Source organism: Cibotium barometz, chromosome 47 (assembly GCF_041138505.1).
Source record: "Cibotium barometz isolate CiBa-2024 chromosome 47, ASM4113850v1, whole genome shotgun sequence".
NCBI lineage: Eukaryota > Viridiplantae > Streptophyta > Polypodiopsida > Cyatheales > Cibotiaceae > Cibotium > Cibotium barometz.
The window spans coordinates 39,976,983-39,990,519 of NC_141092.1; the positions used below are offsets into that span (position 1 = coordinate 39,976,983).

The 13,537-nt window shown below is 45.7% G+C and overlaps 1 protein-coding gene across 3 annotated transcripts in view; it reads right to left on the bottom strand.

The window, feature by feature from the left end:
* Positions 1-13,537, bottom strand: part of LOC147611671 (uncharacterized) — a 58,067-nt gene that overhangs the window by 11,514 nt on the left and 33,016 nt on the right. For 2 of the 3 annotated variants that reach the window (XM_086784709.1, XM_086784707.1), the window contains exon 2: positions 2,184-2,237. The exons of the other annotated variant lie outside the window; for it this stretch is intronic. In XM_086784709.1, coding sequence (XP_086640835.1) covers positions 2,184-2,237 — 54 coding nt within the window. The remainder of the gene's footprint in view (positions 1-2,183; positions 2,238-13,537) is intronic. 3 annotated transcript variants of the gene reach the window in all.

The following is a 13,537-nucleotide window of genomic DNA, read 5'->3' on the forward strand; positions in this document are numbered from 1 at the left end:
CTAGAACTTGGTATGAGAAGATACACACTTATTTGGCCAGCCAGGGTTTCAGAAACAGTCCAACTTTCCTTGTGCTCATACTTTATGTGGATGACATGCTGCTAACTGCGAACAATGAGGATGCAATTTCAACTTTCAAAGACCTCATTTGAGATACCAGTTCTAGGTCTCTTGCACTACTATTTGGGCATATAGTTTGTGCAGACACTTGGTGCAGCCAGATGATGGCATTATGATGCATCAATCCAAGTACATATAGAAGCTCCTACATAAGTTTGGCTTGTAAGCCTATTTCTATCTTGGTAGAACCAGAGCTTAAATTGAGCATGTATGATGCAGGAGAGCCTTATGACATGAGTATGTACAGCCAAGCAGTTGGTCATCTCATATATTTGAGCAACACAAGACTAGATATTCAGTTTGGTGTTTCCAAAGCCAACAAATTCATGCATAGTCCAGGTACTAAGCATTGGCAAGCAATTAAGCGAATCTTCAGCTATTTTCAGGGCACCCTAGATCTTGGCTTGTTTTATCCCAGGGGGGCAGCTTGCAATTGTATGCTTATAGTGATTCAGACGAGGCTGGAGACTACGACACCCAGCAATCAACCAATGGGAACCCTTCTTTTCTTGGCAACTCATGCATATCTTGGTTGAGTAAGAAACAACCCACTGTTTCCACATATACTTGTGAGGCTAAGTACAAAGCAATGGGAACTCTTCTTTTCTTGGCAACTCGTGCATATCTTGGTTGAGTAAGAAACAACCCACTGTTGCCACATATACTTGTGAGGCTACGTACAAAGCAGGCTTCACACCTATGGTAGATTGTGGAAGTTACTTGCAAATCTTCGTGAGTGTCAGTAGACGTCCGATGAGATTGCTTGTATTGGTTGGCCCTTGAGTTGCTATATAAGGAGGTCCACTCCTTTGTAATTCATCACTTCAAGCCCTTCATAAAGAGCTAGCATGCTAGTGTTCTAAGCTTAGGCCATGCTCTTGCCTTACCTCTAGTGATGAGAGTAGTGATAAGCTCTTGTATAGTTCTTTCTTCTCAATTCATCACATCTCTTGGGTGCAAACATCTTCCTTGAAGGTAGTCATCAACGGTGTACATTTGTGCTTTAGCTAGGGATGAGTTTGCACTTGAGTTTAGAGAACCTTTCATTTGAGCCAGTGTCATTGTGAGGTGTTGAGTGGTGTAATATAAGCTCTCATTCATAACTTAGAGGAGTTTTGGATCCGCTCCTTTAACGCTAAGCACATGCAGAGATCAACGCTGATCAAATCTGAGAATACACAATAGAGAAGGAGAAAGAGAGATTTCAACTACTATACATTGCTGAAAGTATGATCTATACAATGAAAACATAGATCGAAAGCGTAGATTTGAATTGTGCATGCTATGCAAACCTATCTACATGCATACAAAAGGGTGCTTCTGATGAATCAATTGAACCACCGAGAAACGCTCAGAAAACCGGCTTCCGGAGGTACTTCACCATGTCCAAGGCACTTCTGGGCACCCATAGGGCTGCCAGGACTGTCCAGATCGGACCATTTTCTGCTCCTAAACTTACCTAAGAGGTAGCTACATGTAAGATCCATGTCCATGTGCATGCACGTGATACACATGCTAGAGGGCAGCCCAACTCGTACGATGAGGAGACAGAGGCAAAGGCAAGAGCATAGCATGGAAAGTTGGGGGGGTGTGGGGTGTGTCTCATTGCAAGTGAAGTAGATGGGGAGCAATGATGGCAGCATACCATAGCAGATATGAAGCAAAGGAGCTCAATTTAGTGGTAAATCACTTGTAACACGCTTGCGTTAGGAACAATGAGGAGGAAGTGCAAGGATCAGGGATCCCCTCCGTGACTAGACATGATCTTCCCTCTGCCTTTGCATTTTCAAAGCAACATTTAAATCACCAAATCAGCATCCAGTAACTATAGACAAAGCCTAAACTCACTAGCATCGACCCTTGAATCCTTTTCAACTTGGAAAGGGATACCAACATGGGTGAATCCTTCTCCCCTTGGAAAGAGATACCAACATGGGTGAATCCCTCTATTATGCCAAGGGGCAATGGGCACAAGCCTTCATCAAACTTGAAACACTTCAGTGAAAATTATCCCAAAACTCAATCACAAGGAAAACTTGATGACAAAGTAGATAAACACTCACAATCATCCCAGCTTTCACCATCATTATTGCAAGCCTTTTTACAATAAACCCTCCCTGATCCAAAACAAACGATATTATTTTTTGAGCAAATCGAGAATAAATCCAGTATAAAAAATTTATCAGTGTATTGACAAGAATATTGAGATCCCATCCATGTCATAAATTAAAAAAATGAAGTTGAGCAATATGAGTAACTGTATGTCTCAATCAAAATCAATCTGCACATTGGATTGTACTAACATCCAAACCATTTTACACAACTAAAGGCAACAATGCCCAAAATCATGTCTGCACTAGTTAAGGGTGTAATTATGAAATCACGTACAAAATCCACCTTTTGGATTATGAGTCTAGCACACTGTGTTACTGACGTAACGTGACAACTCATGCTTGTGCCAAAACCAGAATGGGCGTGTCTAATGGAGTCGACTCCTAGTTAGTTTGCTAGTCAACTCCTAGTGAGTTTGCTAGGCAGCTCGCCTCACTCAAATATAACATCCTCTGTACTACCGCAATCAAACAAGACTGACTTGCTAGCCTTCCATGAGACCATAAGACTTATTAGTAGCTTGAGTGACTCCTCGTTTTGGGTGGCGCTACCACCTTGTTGATTCACCGAATCATGAGTGGAGTTCCCTACTTGCATAGCTACAAACACTGTGCGGAAAGTCCTCTCCTGCTTATCTTCGAACTCCTGACTATTGATTGTGCCCGGAAACGGGGCTGATGAGGGAGGTTCTTCTAGGGGAGTCTGAGCAACAAATGGGTTAGTAGAGCTAGATGCGCTTACTTGACCAGTAGGCTTCTAGGCACATTTCAAGGAGCCTAGAACGAAGGGTTGGCTTTTCGACACCCTCGTCACACCAACCTTGATGTATGGAGCAGCTTTTTGGGGGCCAGATTTATTTGATGAAGATTGGTAGCCAGTTGAGAGGACCCAAGTCATGATGTTCTCCCGTATGATCCGCAACAAACCATCAGTCCCACACGGGATTCTCCAGGTAAAGTTTGTTGCAGCCTCGATGGTAGTGGATGCACTCCTCCACACAGTCACATACCTCCATCGTATCAACAAGATGGATCCCCACAGATACCCAAGGCTTGCCCTACAATCCTCGAGATAGCTAGCACTCGATTGCCACCCTAGAGTATGGTATGCCCAAGTTTCCACTTGGTTCTCAGGATATGGGCTCCACATGGACCGCCTCCCACCCCTTCAGTACGGTTCAGGTACCGGCCTACCTGAGTGTTCACATGTCCCATGCCATGCGGATTGCGATTGGTCAAATACGGGTTTCATCCCACCGCCTCAGAGTGGAGACAAGGAGAGTTGAGCATGTCTTCAGAGCCAGGGAGCTCATACGGAGACCTAGGGATGAGAGAATCTGCCGACTATGCCACACAAAGGTTGAGACAGAGAAGAATTACATGTCGCTGCCCGGTATACTATGAGATCAGCGGGAGGTTTCACTCTCTATTCCATGAGGGGTTTGGCCCACTATAGCATGCAATAGGTTGATTGTCGTAACGTGCAACAAAGCCTTCTTTATACCCCATGAGTTTATGCAATTCTACTTTACTCGAGAGAGAAGATAGAGTTGACACAGTATTGGATCCCAGGTATATCTCGTACAGCAGGTACAATACATCAACTAGAGCAGATTCGATAGGTACAATACATCAACCAGAGTAGATCGGCAGGTACAGCTCGAACAGCAAGTGTAGCAAGTATGATACAGGTACAAGTAGTACGGGTATAACAAGTACGATTATAGTACAGTACCTGGCTAGTATAGTCGGTACAGTTTGGTGGCTGGTACAACTGAATCAGATACAAAAGGTATGGTTACCATACAGTACCAAGCTATAGTACAGTCGGTACAGTTTGTACGGCGGGTATTGGACGTCAACGCACAACAAGCCCAACACATACATCAAGTATCATACGGACAGGAGCGGCAGGTACAATACGGTCAGGTGCAGCAGGTACAACACAAGCAAGTGCAACAAATACTACAGCCGTCGCCGTGCGTCTGGACTCAGGGGACTTTAGTGAAGGGCATCGCCCAGCAGCAGCCACCTGGAGAACCTTCGCACCAACCTGGGTGTGTGTTTTTCCATGGCGAAAGTGACCTGGTAGACTAGTTTTTATGCATACAAGCTTGTTGAATTTAGCAAAGCCCACGTATAGATAGAAAGTTTCTTCTTTTGAAGATATCTGGTAGCTTCTTTTTTCATTTCCAACTCTTACTCGAGTTAAATAAGTTGTTCATTACCTATGGGTGCCCAAAATTATTAGTAGTGTCTAGCTTCATTAAAATTAGTGTGAACTCATAGGCTTATAAGTTGGTCACCATAACAATGTCCGCCTCTTTTCACATATTTTAATCATGTAAAATGCGATAGATTTATTAGCAGACAAATGCACTTAACTGGGGTAAGTAGTATGCAATGCCAAGTGTTCCCGGCACTACCTATCCCTTCATACATCCAAGCAGGCCCAACACAAAAGCATGTCATTCTCTAACAAAAATCCTCTAATGCATTCGCATGCATCCATGATTTATGCACATGTATGTGTAATGGAAATCCCCGTTCTCAATACTTGTACTATTTTGGGCTCTCTGGAATTACCAGAGTCCTTTCCCATAGGAACATGCCGAGTTTGGTGACATCTTCCCGTCCTTTTAACAGTTGACCGCAACTGTGATAGCTCTCTTGTGAGAAAGCAAGGTTGTTCTCATCCAAAAGGAGGAGCCCGGATCTAGTCATACTAGACTCAAATGAAGGCCATCCAGCCATAAACAGACTATGTCCAGTTAACTCCGAGGTGGACATCTATCACACGCTGCGGAGAAAGAGCTGCTCATGTCACAGGTAGAACTCACTGATCACATTAGTGAAGCTGTGATCAGTGAAGCATATCCTTGGTTGTGGAGCCTCTCGGAGTATTACCCAGTCTCACCCAAGCCTTGCTTGAGTGGAACTCTCAAGTCAATATCCAGTCTCACAACAACAATATACCCAAGCCACTTCACGAGGGAAATAGTATAAACAGATACTGTAGATATAGCCAAGATACCAGAGAAGAAACTGATTCAAAACAAATCCAGTGCATAAAACAGCTCCACTTGGCTATAATAAAGCAAATCCTTGTTATAAAAGATACATCTAGATAAAACATTCTTCCAATAAAACAATGCATAACATTATGCTTTCACAGAAAATACTCATTTTAGCGGGTCTAATTATACCACCTGGGCTAATCTTATGGAACAGGTTTTTACTTCCCAAGGTTCTCGGAACCCTGTAAAGGGATTTGAACCCATCCCTAGCACCTCCTGAAGTCATCCGCTATTGGGAAGCTAGAAACGCCACTGCCATAGTGGAGCTCATGCAAGGCTTTTTGCCGGAGTTTCATTCACAACTCCAGCAGTTCCCCTATGTCTCTGATAGATGGGCACACCTTGCAGAGAGATATGCCGCACGTGATCGCATGCGTCGCATTGATCTCGAGCATCAAATTCAAATTTCCTCTATCAAAGAGAGGGATGACCTGACCGTCAAGGTTGCTAAATACCGACGCCTTAATGCCGAGTATGCCACCATTGGCTCCGCCAAGTCACAGGAAGACCAAGTTATCAATTTACTAAACAAGTTGCTGCCTAGTTTCTTTACTTTTGTCACACAGACCATTAGTTTAGAACCTATGCCTAACCTATATGAGTGTGAGTGCCAACTCTTGCACTTCGCTAGGTTGCATGACAAATTTCATCCCAAGAAGTCATCCTCTTCCTCCTCTACTCAAGAGGGGGCACTTGTGTCCAATACCACCTCTACTCAAAAAGGACGGACAGCAACTCAAGTAATCAAGGCAAACCTCTAGGCAACATACTGATCCCAAAAACCCTGCCTCAGCACCCATTCTCCACTGGCAAAATATTCCCAAAAAGAATAGATTTTGTACTCTTTGCCAAATCCCTGGACATATTGATGATGAGTGTGTCTTTAAAGCCAAGGAAAATAGAGGCAACACTTCCAACACCACTAACTCGAACCGCCAAAACAACCAAGGTGGTAGCAATGCCCCAAATTGGAGATCAAGAGGGGGTAATAATCCAGCACCACTCTGCAAGGCTCCCCGCCAAGAAACCAACAACAACAAGGCAATGGTACGACTTGGCCGAGATCCTCTCAGTGGGGTGATCCACTGGTCAGGTTACTTAAGGCCCCCCCTCCTAGTCAGTTTCTTTCACCACCCCGGAAGAGATGTCTGATTGATCTTCCCTTACACCTCATCTTGGCCCCTCGGCCAATGTCGCTCAGGTCACATTTAAGGTTGACTCTGGCCACTCCTTTAGAAGGAAGAAGCAACAAAGGCCTAGATGAGGCCATCTGCGTGTGAAAGCCTCTGCCTTCATTCAGATCTGTCAGTTACCTGTCAATCCTCCTGTGCCCATCATTGAGGCCCACCCAACTCTTCCCTGAGGTCATCCAGTCACTTGGGTAGTTGACGGTGGAGCTACACACCATCTCGAACGCAATGCTGACATTTTCATCTCTTAGCGTCTTGCTAAGGGTGAAGTTCGATGTTGTAACATGCAGCGGAAGTATTCGTAATTGAGGATCCTGTCACACGTTCTAGGCTATGTATGAATGCTGTAAATGAATATGAATGCTGCGTTTTACCTTCACCAAGTGGCTGTAGCAAAACGATGAAGAGATGAATGCTGAAAACTGTATGGATGCAAAAAACGCAAGGTTTACTGGATGGCTGAATGCTGAAAACTGCTGTGTTTTGCTGATGAAGGGCTGGATGCTCATGCGTTGATGCTCCTAGGGCTGTAGGATGAAAACGCTGAGGTATGAGGTGCTGAATTCTGCAATCGCTTTATGCTCCTTGTGCTAAAGGCTCCAAGCGTTGATTGCTTCAAGGCTGATGATGATATGAATGAATAAATGGATAATATGCTGGGCTATTTATATGGGCAAGAAGTGCTGGTTGGCTGGCTACAGGGCTGGCCAACTGCACTTGTCCAAATAAAATATATAAATGATGTATAAAATGCTGAAAATTGTGGAAAAAATACCAAAAAATTCCTAGTAAATATTATGATAAATACTAGATGATATCTGAGGGTTCTGCAATGGTCTAGATGCAATGAATGAATGATATGCAATATGCAGAATGCTTTCTAATGCAAACCCTAAGGTTTCCACTAACTCTACATGCATGAATGCGTCTCTTCAAGTGGGTTAAAGGACTTCGACTAACTGACTGACTATCTAAGGTTGAGAATGACCTACGTAGGTTGTGCCTAACTTATCCTAGACTGAGGATTACAATGGCATCATGGCGTACGACAAATATCATCCTAAAAGGTACTAATACTATTACAATGTTGCACTGATGATGATGAGCCAGCTTGTCACCATGCACTACAATGCAGAGTGCATGTGACATTCCCTCTTGCTTGGCTTGGCGGCAGGTTCATGGCTTCCAAGTAGTCCGCCAACAACTGGGGGTACTCTTGAAAGAATTCCAACGATGAAGAAGGATCTGCTCGGGCTCGATGACTTCGGCTTTGTCTGGTTGCTGCTCATCTGAAACATTAAAAACTTCTGGTCCAATATATGGTTTTAGCCAAGAAACATCAACCGTTAGGCAATTTCAACTTCATGGAAACATCACTTAACTTTTTAACTATTGGGAAAGGTCCAAAACTATGGAATGAAAGCTTGGGACAACGTTTGCCCACTTGTTTCAATCTTTGTTTTATGATGCGCAGATAGACCCAATCCCCTTTCTTAAAGTGGATATCTCGTCTAAACTTACTTGCCTGTCTGTGAACTGAATAATAACAAGGCTCAAAATTGAGGGCCAAACTAGGTTGAGTACCAAACTCTGCGGAATCGACATATTGATCTTCTATGCTATTTGAGTCTTTTCCAGAGATGTTGAGAATGGTAGACTCCTGAATGGTCTGGATGCTAGTCTTTCTACTAAGAACATCTGCTACTGGGTTATGCTGACCAGGGATGTACTTGATCATTCCACCAACCTCGTGGAAGAGCTACCCTGTCTAGTGTGCTGAGCACTCCACTAGGCACTTCGCATCGTCGGAAGCCACTTAAGTGCTTCGTGGTCTGTGATGACTGTGCAAATGCATCCATAAGGAACGGGTTTCAAATGTGAAGGAACGGGTTTCAAATGTGTGAGAACGGACTGCTGTTCTAGCTTGCCCTTGAAAGTCTTGGAAAGACAAGAGGAAAACTTGCTAAGAGGTTCTGCCCTAGGGACCAAATCGATATGATGATCCACAGGACGAGAGGGTGGGATACTAGGTGGGATATTATCCTTAAGCATAATGTCCTAATGTTTGGACAGGAGGTCTGCTAACTGTGGGACTGAAGATGAGATAGATGTTACCAATGAGGTAGAGGCTGTTTGAGCACGAACATAAAGTACTGCTCCTTCTGCTCCCTTGCGGATAGCTCATCGGACCTGGAGGTGCGAAATCAATGGGATGCCGAGAATGCTTCTATCCCCACGAATCATGACAAGCTCAAGAAAACCTTTATAGATAGTAAAAGTGTCTTGCCAAAGAGAATAGCCTCATATTGGCGAAACTACCGGATCCCTAAGATCATGTCACACCCCAAAAGAGGCGAGACAATGAAATCTCGTTGGAATGAGGCCTTCTAAACTTCAAAGGCAAACTGCTGTGCCTTCTGAGATATGTGGGTGCGGAGACCAGGTGTGAACCCGTCCACATCCAAATGATAGGGTTGTTAGCCAACTGGGGAGAGATGGCATCTTCAAAACTGCCCACGTCGAATAGGACTACAAAATGTCTGCCCTTGGTAGAGCCATAAGCTCGGATGAGGCTTTTTTGTGGAGTATCGCTCTCACCCTCCTGCTTAGCATCAAATACCATGGATGGCATAGGATGCATCGAAGGTAAAAGTTCATCCACATAGGTGGTAGTAGGCGGGGCTAGACGAGCTGGGGATGCTGTGGCTACTATGGCAGAAGGGGCTTTGGCGGCTTGTTTTGCTTGCCATTTGTGGCAATCCTTCTTACCATGCCCTATGATGTGACAGAAAAAACATCTATTTTCTTATTGGTATTTCTTTTGCTCCTCTAGAGAAAGATAACCTCCAGTAATGCCTACCTTAGCCTTTCAATCGAGGGTTTTCTTAGGCTTGGATTCTTTATCCTTCTTACCCCCTGAACTGGAGCTATTACTGCTGTCCTTCTTAGCATCTTTAGAAGATGCATTACCTTTCCCTCGCTGTGCAGCAGATGGCTGCTGGGGTTTGGTACTAGACTAGGATGACTGCTTGGGCTTGCCTCCGTTCATCTTCATTTCTTCATTCTGAGCGAGAGTCAAAGCCCGGTCATATGTACTAGGTTCAAAGTTACAAACTGTGAACCAAATGTTGGGATCCGATCCACGAATGAAATGCTCCATCTTGGCCTGCGCAGATAGCCCTAACTGCTGTGCTAAAGTAATAACCTTTCCGGAAAACTGAAGCACTGGAGACCCGTTCTATCTGAGTCCATAGAACTCATCTGCCAGACCAGTCATATACTGGGACGGGAGAAATCTGGTCTTCACGTCATGAACAAACGTATCCCAACTAAAAGCTGTGGCACCTGTGGTTTGGTCTGTATGAAGATTAGACCAATACTGCCACCAAGTGACTGCCTCACCTGTGAGATGGAGAGCCGCTACGTGGACTCTATCCTGAGGATCTGTGATCCTAGCTAATGGAAAATGAGTAGTAAATTGATGAATGAACTGATTAACTGCTAAATGATCACACTTACCATCATACTTACTAAAATTTGGTTGACTTCGAATGACGGTAGTTGATGCTGCGGACTGCTAGCTGGTAGCACTTGAGGCGGGGGAAGCTAAAGAGAGGTGCTGGTATCTAAGACGAATGGCCTCCTTTTCCCTTTGGTGCTCGAGTAACATACGTTCTCGATCGAGCTCTCGTTGGTGCTCCCGAGCGGCGAGTTCAGCCTAACGCCGGTCTTCGTCGATCCTGCGTTGGGCTTCCTCATAGTCCCGTCTATTTGCATTTTCTTGTTGTTTTCTTGCTTGTGCTTCTGCTTTTTCTTCTCTCCGTCTGGCCTAGTCTTCTCTTCTTTGTTGTTCCATCTGAAAGAAGAGGGAGATGTAGTCGAGGGCTGCTGGAGGCGGAGGAGAACATGCTATTGTTGCCTCCAAGAGTTGGAGACGCTCCATGAGAAGCTGGTTTTGAGCTCTGAGTAGAGCTATGGTGTCTGCTGTAGTCGAAAGAGCAAGGTCTCCTTCGGGGGAGACTTCTTCCGACTGATGGGTACTCTCCTCTGTAGACATGATGTTGAAGTCGGTGGTCGTGCCGGAACGCAATCTGTTCATCCAAGGATGCCCTAACGCGAGGATACGGTGTGTGTGGACAAGCTGAATCTGATACCAATGTAACATGCAGCGGAAGTATTCGTAATTGAGGATCCTGTCACACAAATGCTCACACCGTCTTCTATATCCTAAGTTTCGCGAGTTTAGCAATCCACTTTAAGACTTCAAACTTTAAGAGATTTGAGAGAGAGAAAGAAAGAAAGATTTTATTAACGTCTTCCAAAAGACCGAACTCGGCCTATGAGACAAATCAGTGTACCTGTATGGGGTATCCTCTGTCATCCCAACAAAATGAAAAAGTACTGAACTAAAAAGCTGAATCTGGGTGTGCAATAAGTACAATGAGTGGGGGAGGGGATGGAGCTCTACTACTAGGAGAATGCAAAGCTATATGCATGGAGTATACAATCATGATATGCAACCTAGCTAGCTCCATCCTGTACCATACTGGGGGTATAAAATGGTATACATCAATGAAGGGGGTGTCCACAGCTCCCTGAAGAACATGCCTGGGTCTGCTCTAAAGCGACCGCACCCTCTCTGTGGAACTGAGCTCTAATCTCTGTCATCTCTCTCTCGAATAGGCGTGGTGTCCGAAAGCCAGGTGTCCTCTGTCTCCTGCGGGCTCTGTGTGTGTCTACTCTCTGGATAGTAATTCCCTGCTGTGTAGGGACTGGGAGTGGGGTGGATCTCTCAAAAAATGTAGTAATCTGTTTGTCGTCCCCCCTCTGGAGCTGTCTGAGCCTGTAATGATGTCTCTCTGTGACGTTGTATGTCTAGAATGAATCTCCCTAGTATGCGCTGGTCTGCTGCCTCAAAGAGCTGGCGTAGGGAATGTGGCTCTCTGAATAAAATGGGATATCTCTCTCTGATGGCTGTATATGCTCTGCATCTGCATACATAATGCTCCTCACTCTCCACCTCTTCTCTGCACAATCTGCATACCCTCTCCTCTTGGGGGATCCGTGCTGCTCTGCCAGTCTCGATCTCCAGTCGATGTGATGAGACTCTAAGCTGACCAATAGCTACTCGGGAGTCGTGTGGTAAAAAGCCCCCCATGTATCTAGGCCTCTCTATAAATCCATCATCAGTGATACTCATGAAGTGATCTCTGTAGTACAACATCTTCGATGGAAGAGGCAGTGTAGGCGATATCCATGTCTCTCGTGTATAGAGCTGCCATAGGTCCTGTCTCAATACTCTGTTCCTCTCACTATGAGAGAGACGGATATGTGACCCCATAATGTAGTCTACCACCGTGCCTCCGGTCCGTGTATGACCCCCATGTGGGAAGCATGTCAGCCCTCCTGATCCCGGCCACTGTAGCATCCCGTCATAAATAACGACACGATGCCTGGCTCCCAACTCTAGTAAGTGGTCCCCACAATGTCCTCTGTCTGGTCCAGTGTCCTCTGATGCTCGACTAGCCCCTATCTCCTCTGGATCCACAAGGTGGAGGATCTCCATGTCATCATAGTCATACACCTCACACTGTCTGCTCTGTGTGTGGGCATTGAAGTCGCCCGTAAGAAATACTTCCCCTAGTGTAGAATAATGCATAATCTCCTTTGACAGACAAGTGTATGGCGAGGCTCCTGTCTCCTCCTCCTATGGCATGTCCTCTGTAATGACATAGGAGGATCCTGATGGAGGAAAGTAACATAGGGCTATGTATATAACTCTGTCCTGTGAGAGCTGTAAGCTGATCCACATGTATCTGGCCTCTGGATCCTGTGCTACCACTCTCAGTCTCCTCTATAGCTCCCGTCTGAATAGAACTGCTACGCCCCCTGACCCTCTCGAGGTACCCTGGCGTGTGGTCCTCCTGTATGCTGACTCCCACTGGAATCCCTCTACTCGATAGCCCTCTCTCTGGGCTCTGATGTGTCTCTGTCAGAAGTATGATGTCTCTCCCCACCATAACATGCTCCAGTCGTCCAGGCTGCACCCATAGTGAGCCATTACAGTTCCATATTGCCATGTGTATCTCTGTCAGTGGCCTAGTCTGTGTCCCATAGGCCCCAAACCGCTAATCCATGGGCTGGCCATCAATGATGACCCGACCATGTCGATAGAAGGCCTTCTTGCCTTCTCTCCTCGCGTGTAAGACTCGTGGCATGCAAGCTCTCCTATGCTCAAGCTGCATCCTCGTGAGATCATCATCCAAGAAAATAGGAGCTCCCTCTAAGCCTCGTAGTATGACCCTCTTCCTCATGAAGGTGACCCTCTCCGTCTCTCCTGCAAACTGTAGGATGAGGGCTCGCTTGCGTGTTGAGTCTTTCCTGACTCTCCATGCTTTGGTGAAGGGGAGAGGGTCCTCTTCCCTGTAGCCTAGCTTCATGCATAGAAGCTGTCCATCTTTCTCGGGAGTGGAGTTGGGTGTCTCGGCTATACCTGTGACTTGAATGTTGAGGCGGCGGGCATGCCTCATCTTCTCCTCCTCAATGGTGGTGTGAATGATTTGATGTTCTTCCCTTTGAGTCTCCTCCCTCACTTCTTTACGGATGTTCTTCTTCACCACCTCAACCCATCCTCACTGCTTGGCTTCGAGTTTTCCCTCCATGTCCTTTGTGATCTCCTTGGAGATCTCTTCTTTGATGGCCGTGAGAGTGTTGTCATTGATCTCCCCTTCTTCCTTCTCGGTGTTCTTGACGGCTACCAGTTCCACTTTCAATGCACTCACCTCCTCCTTGAGTGCTGTGTTCTCTTGTTCAAGGTCCGTGACCCGTGCTTCGGGGGCCATGATGTACCCGTGTAGTTTATTCTCCACCTCATTGAGGTTGGAATCGGATGTCTTCTTGTTCTCCTTGATTAGTGCCTTCATTGCCGTCTCGAGGGCCTCGAGTTTCTCTTGGAGAGTTGGGGCCATTCCTCCAGATTACTCGGTAGTCCTTCCCACAGGCAGGGAGGAGAGAGAGAGAGAGAGAGAGAGAGAGAGAG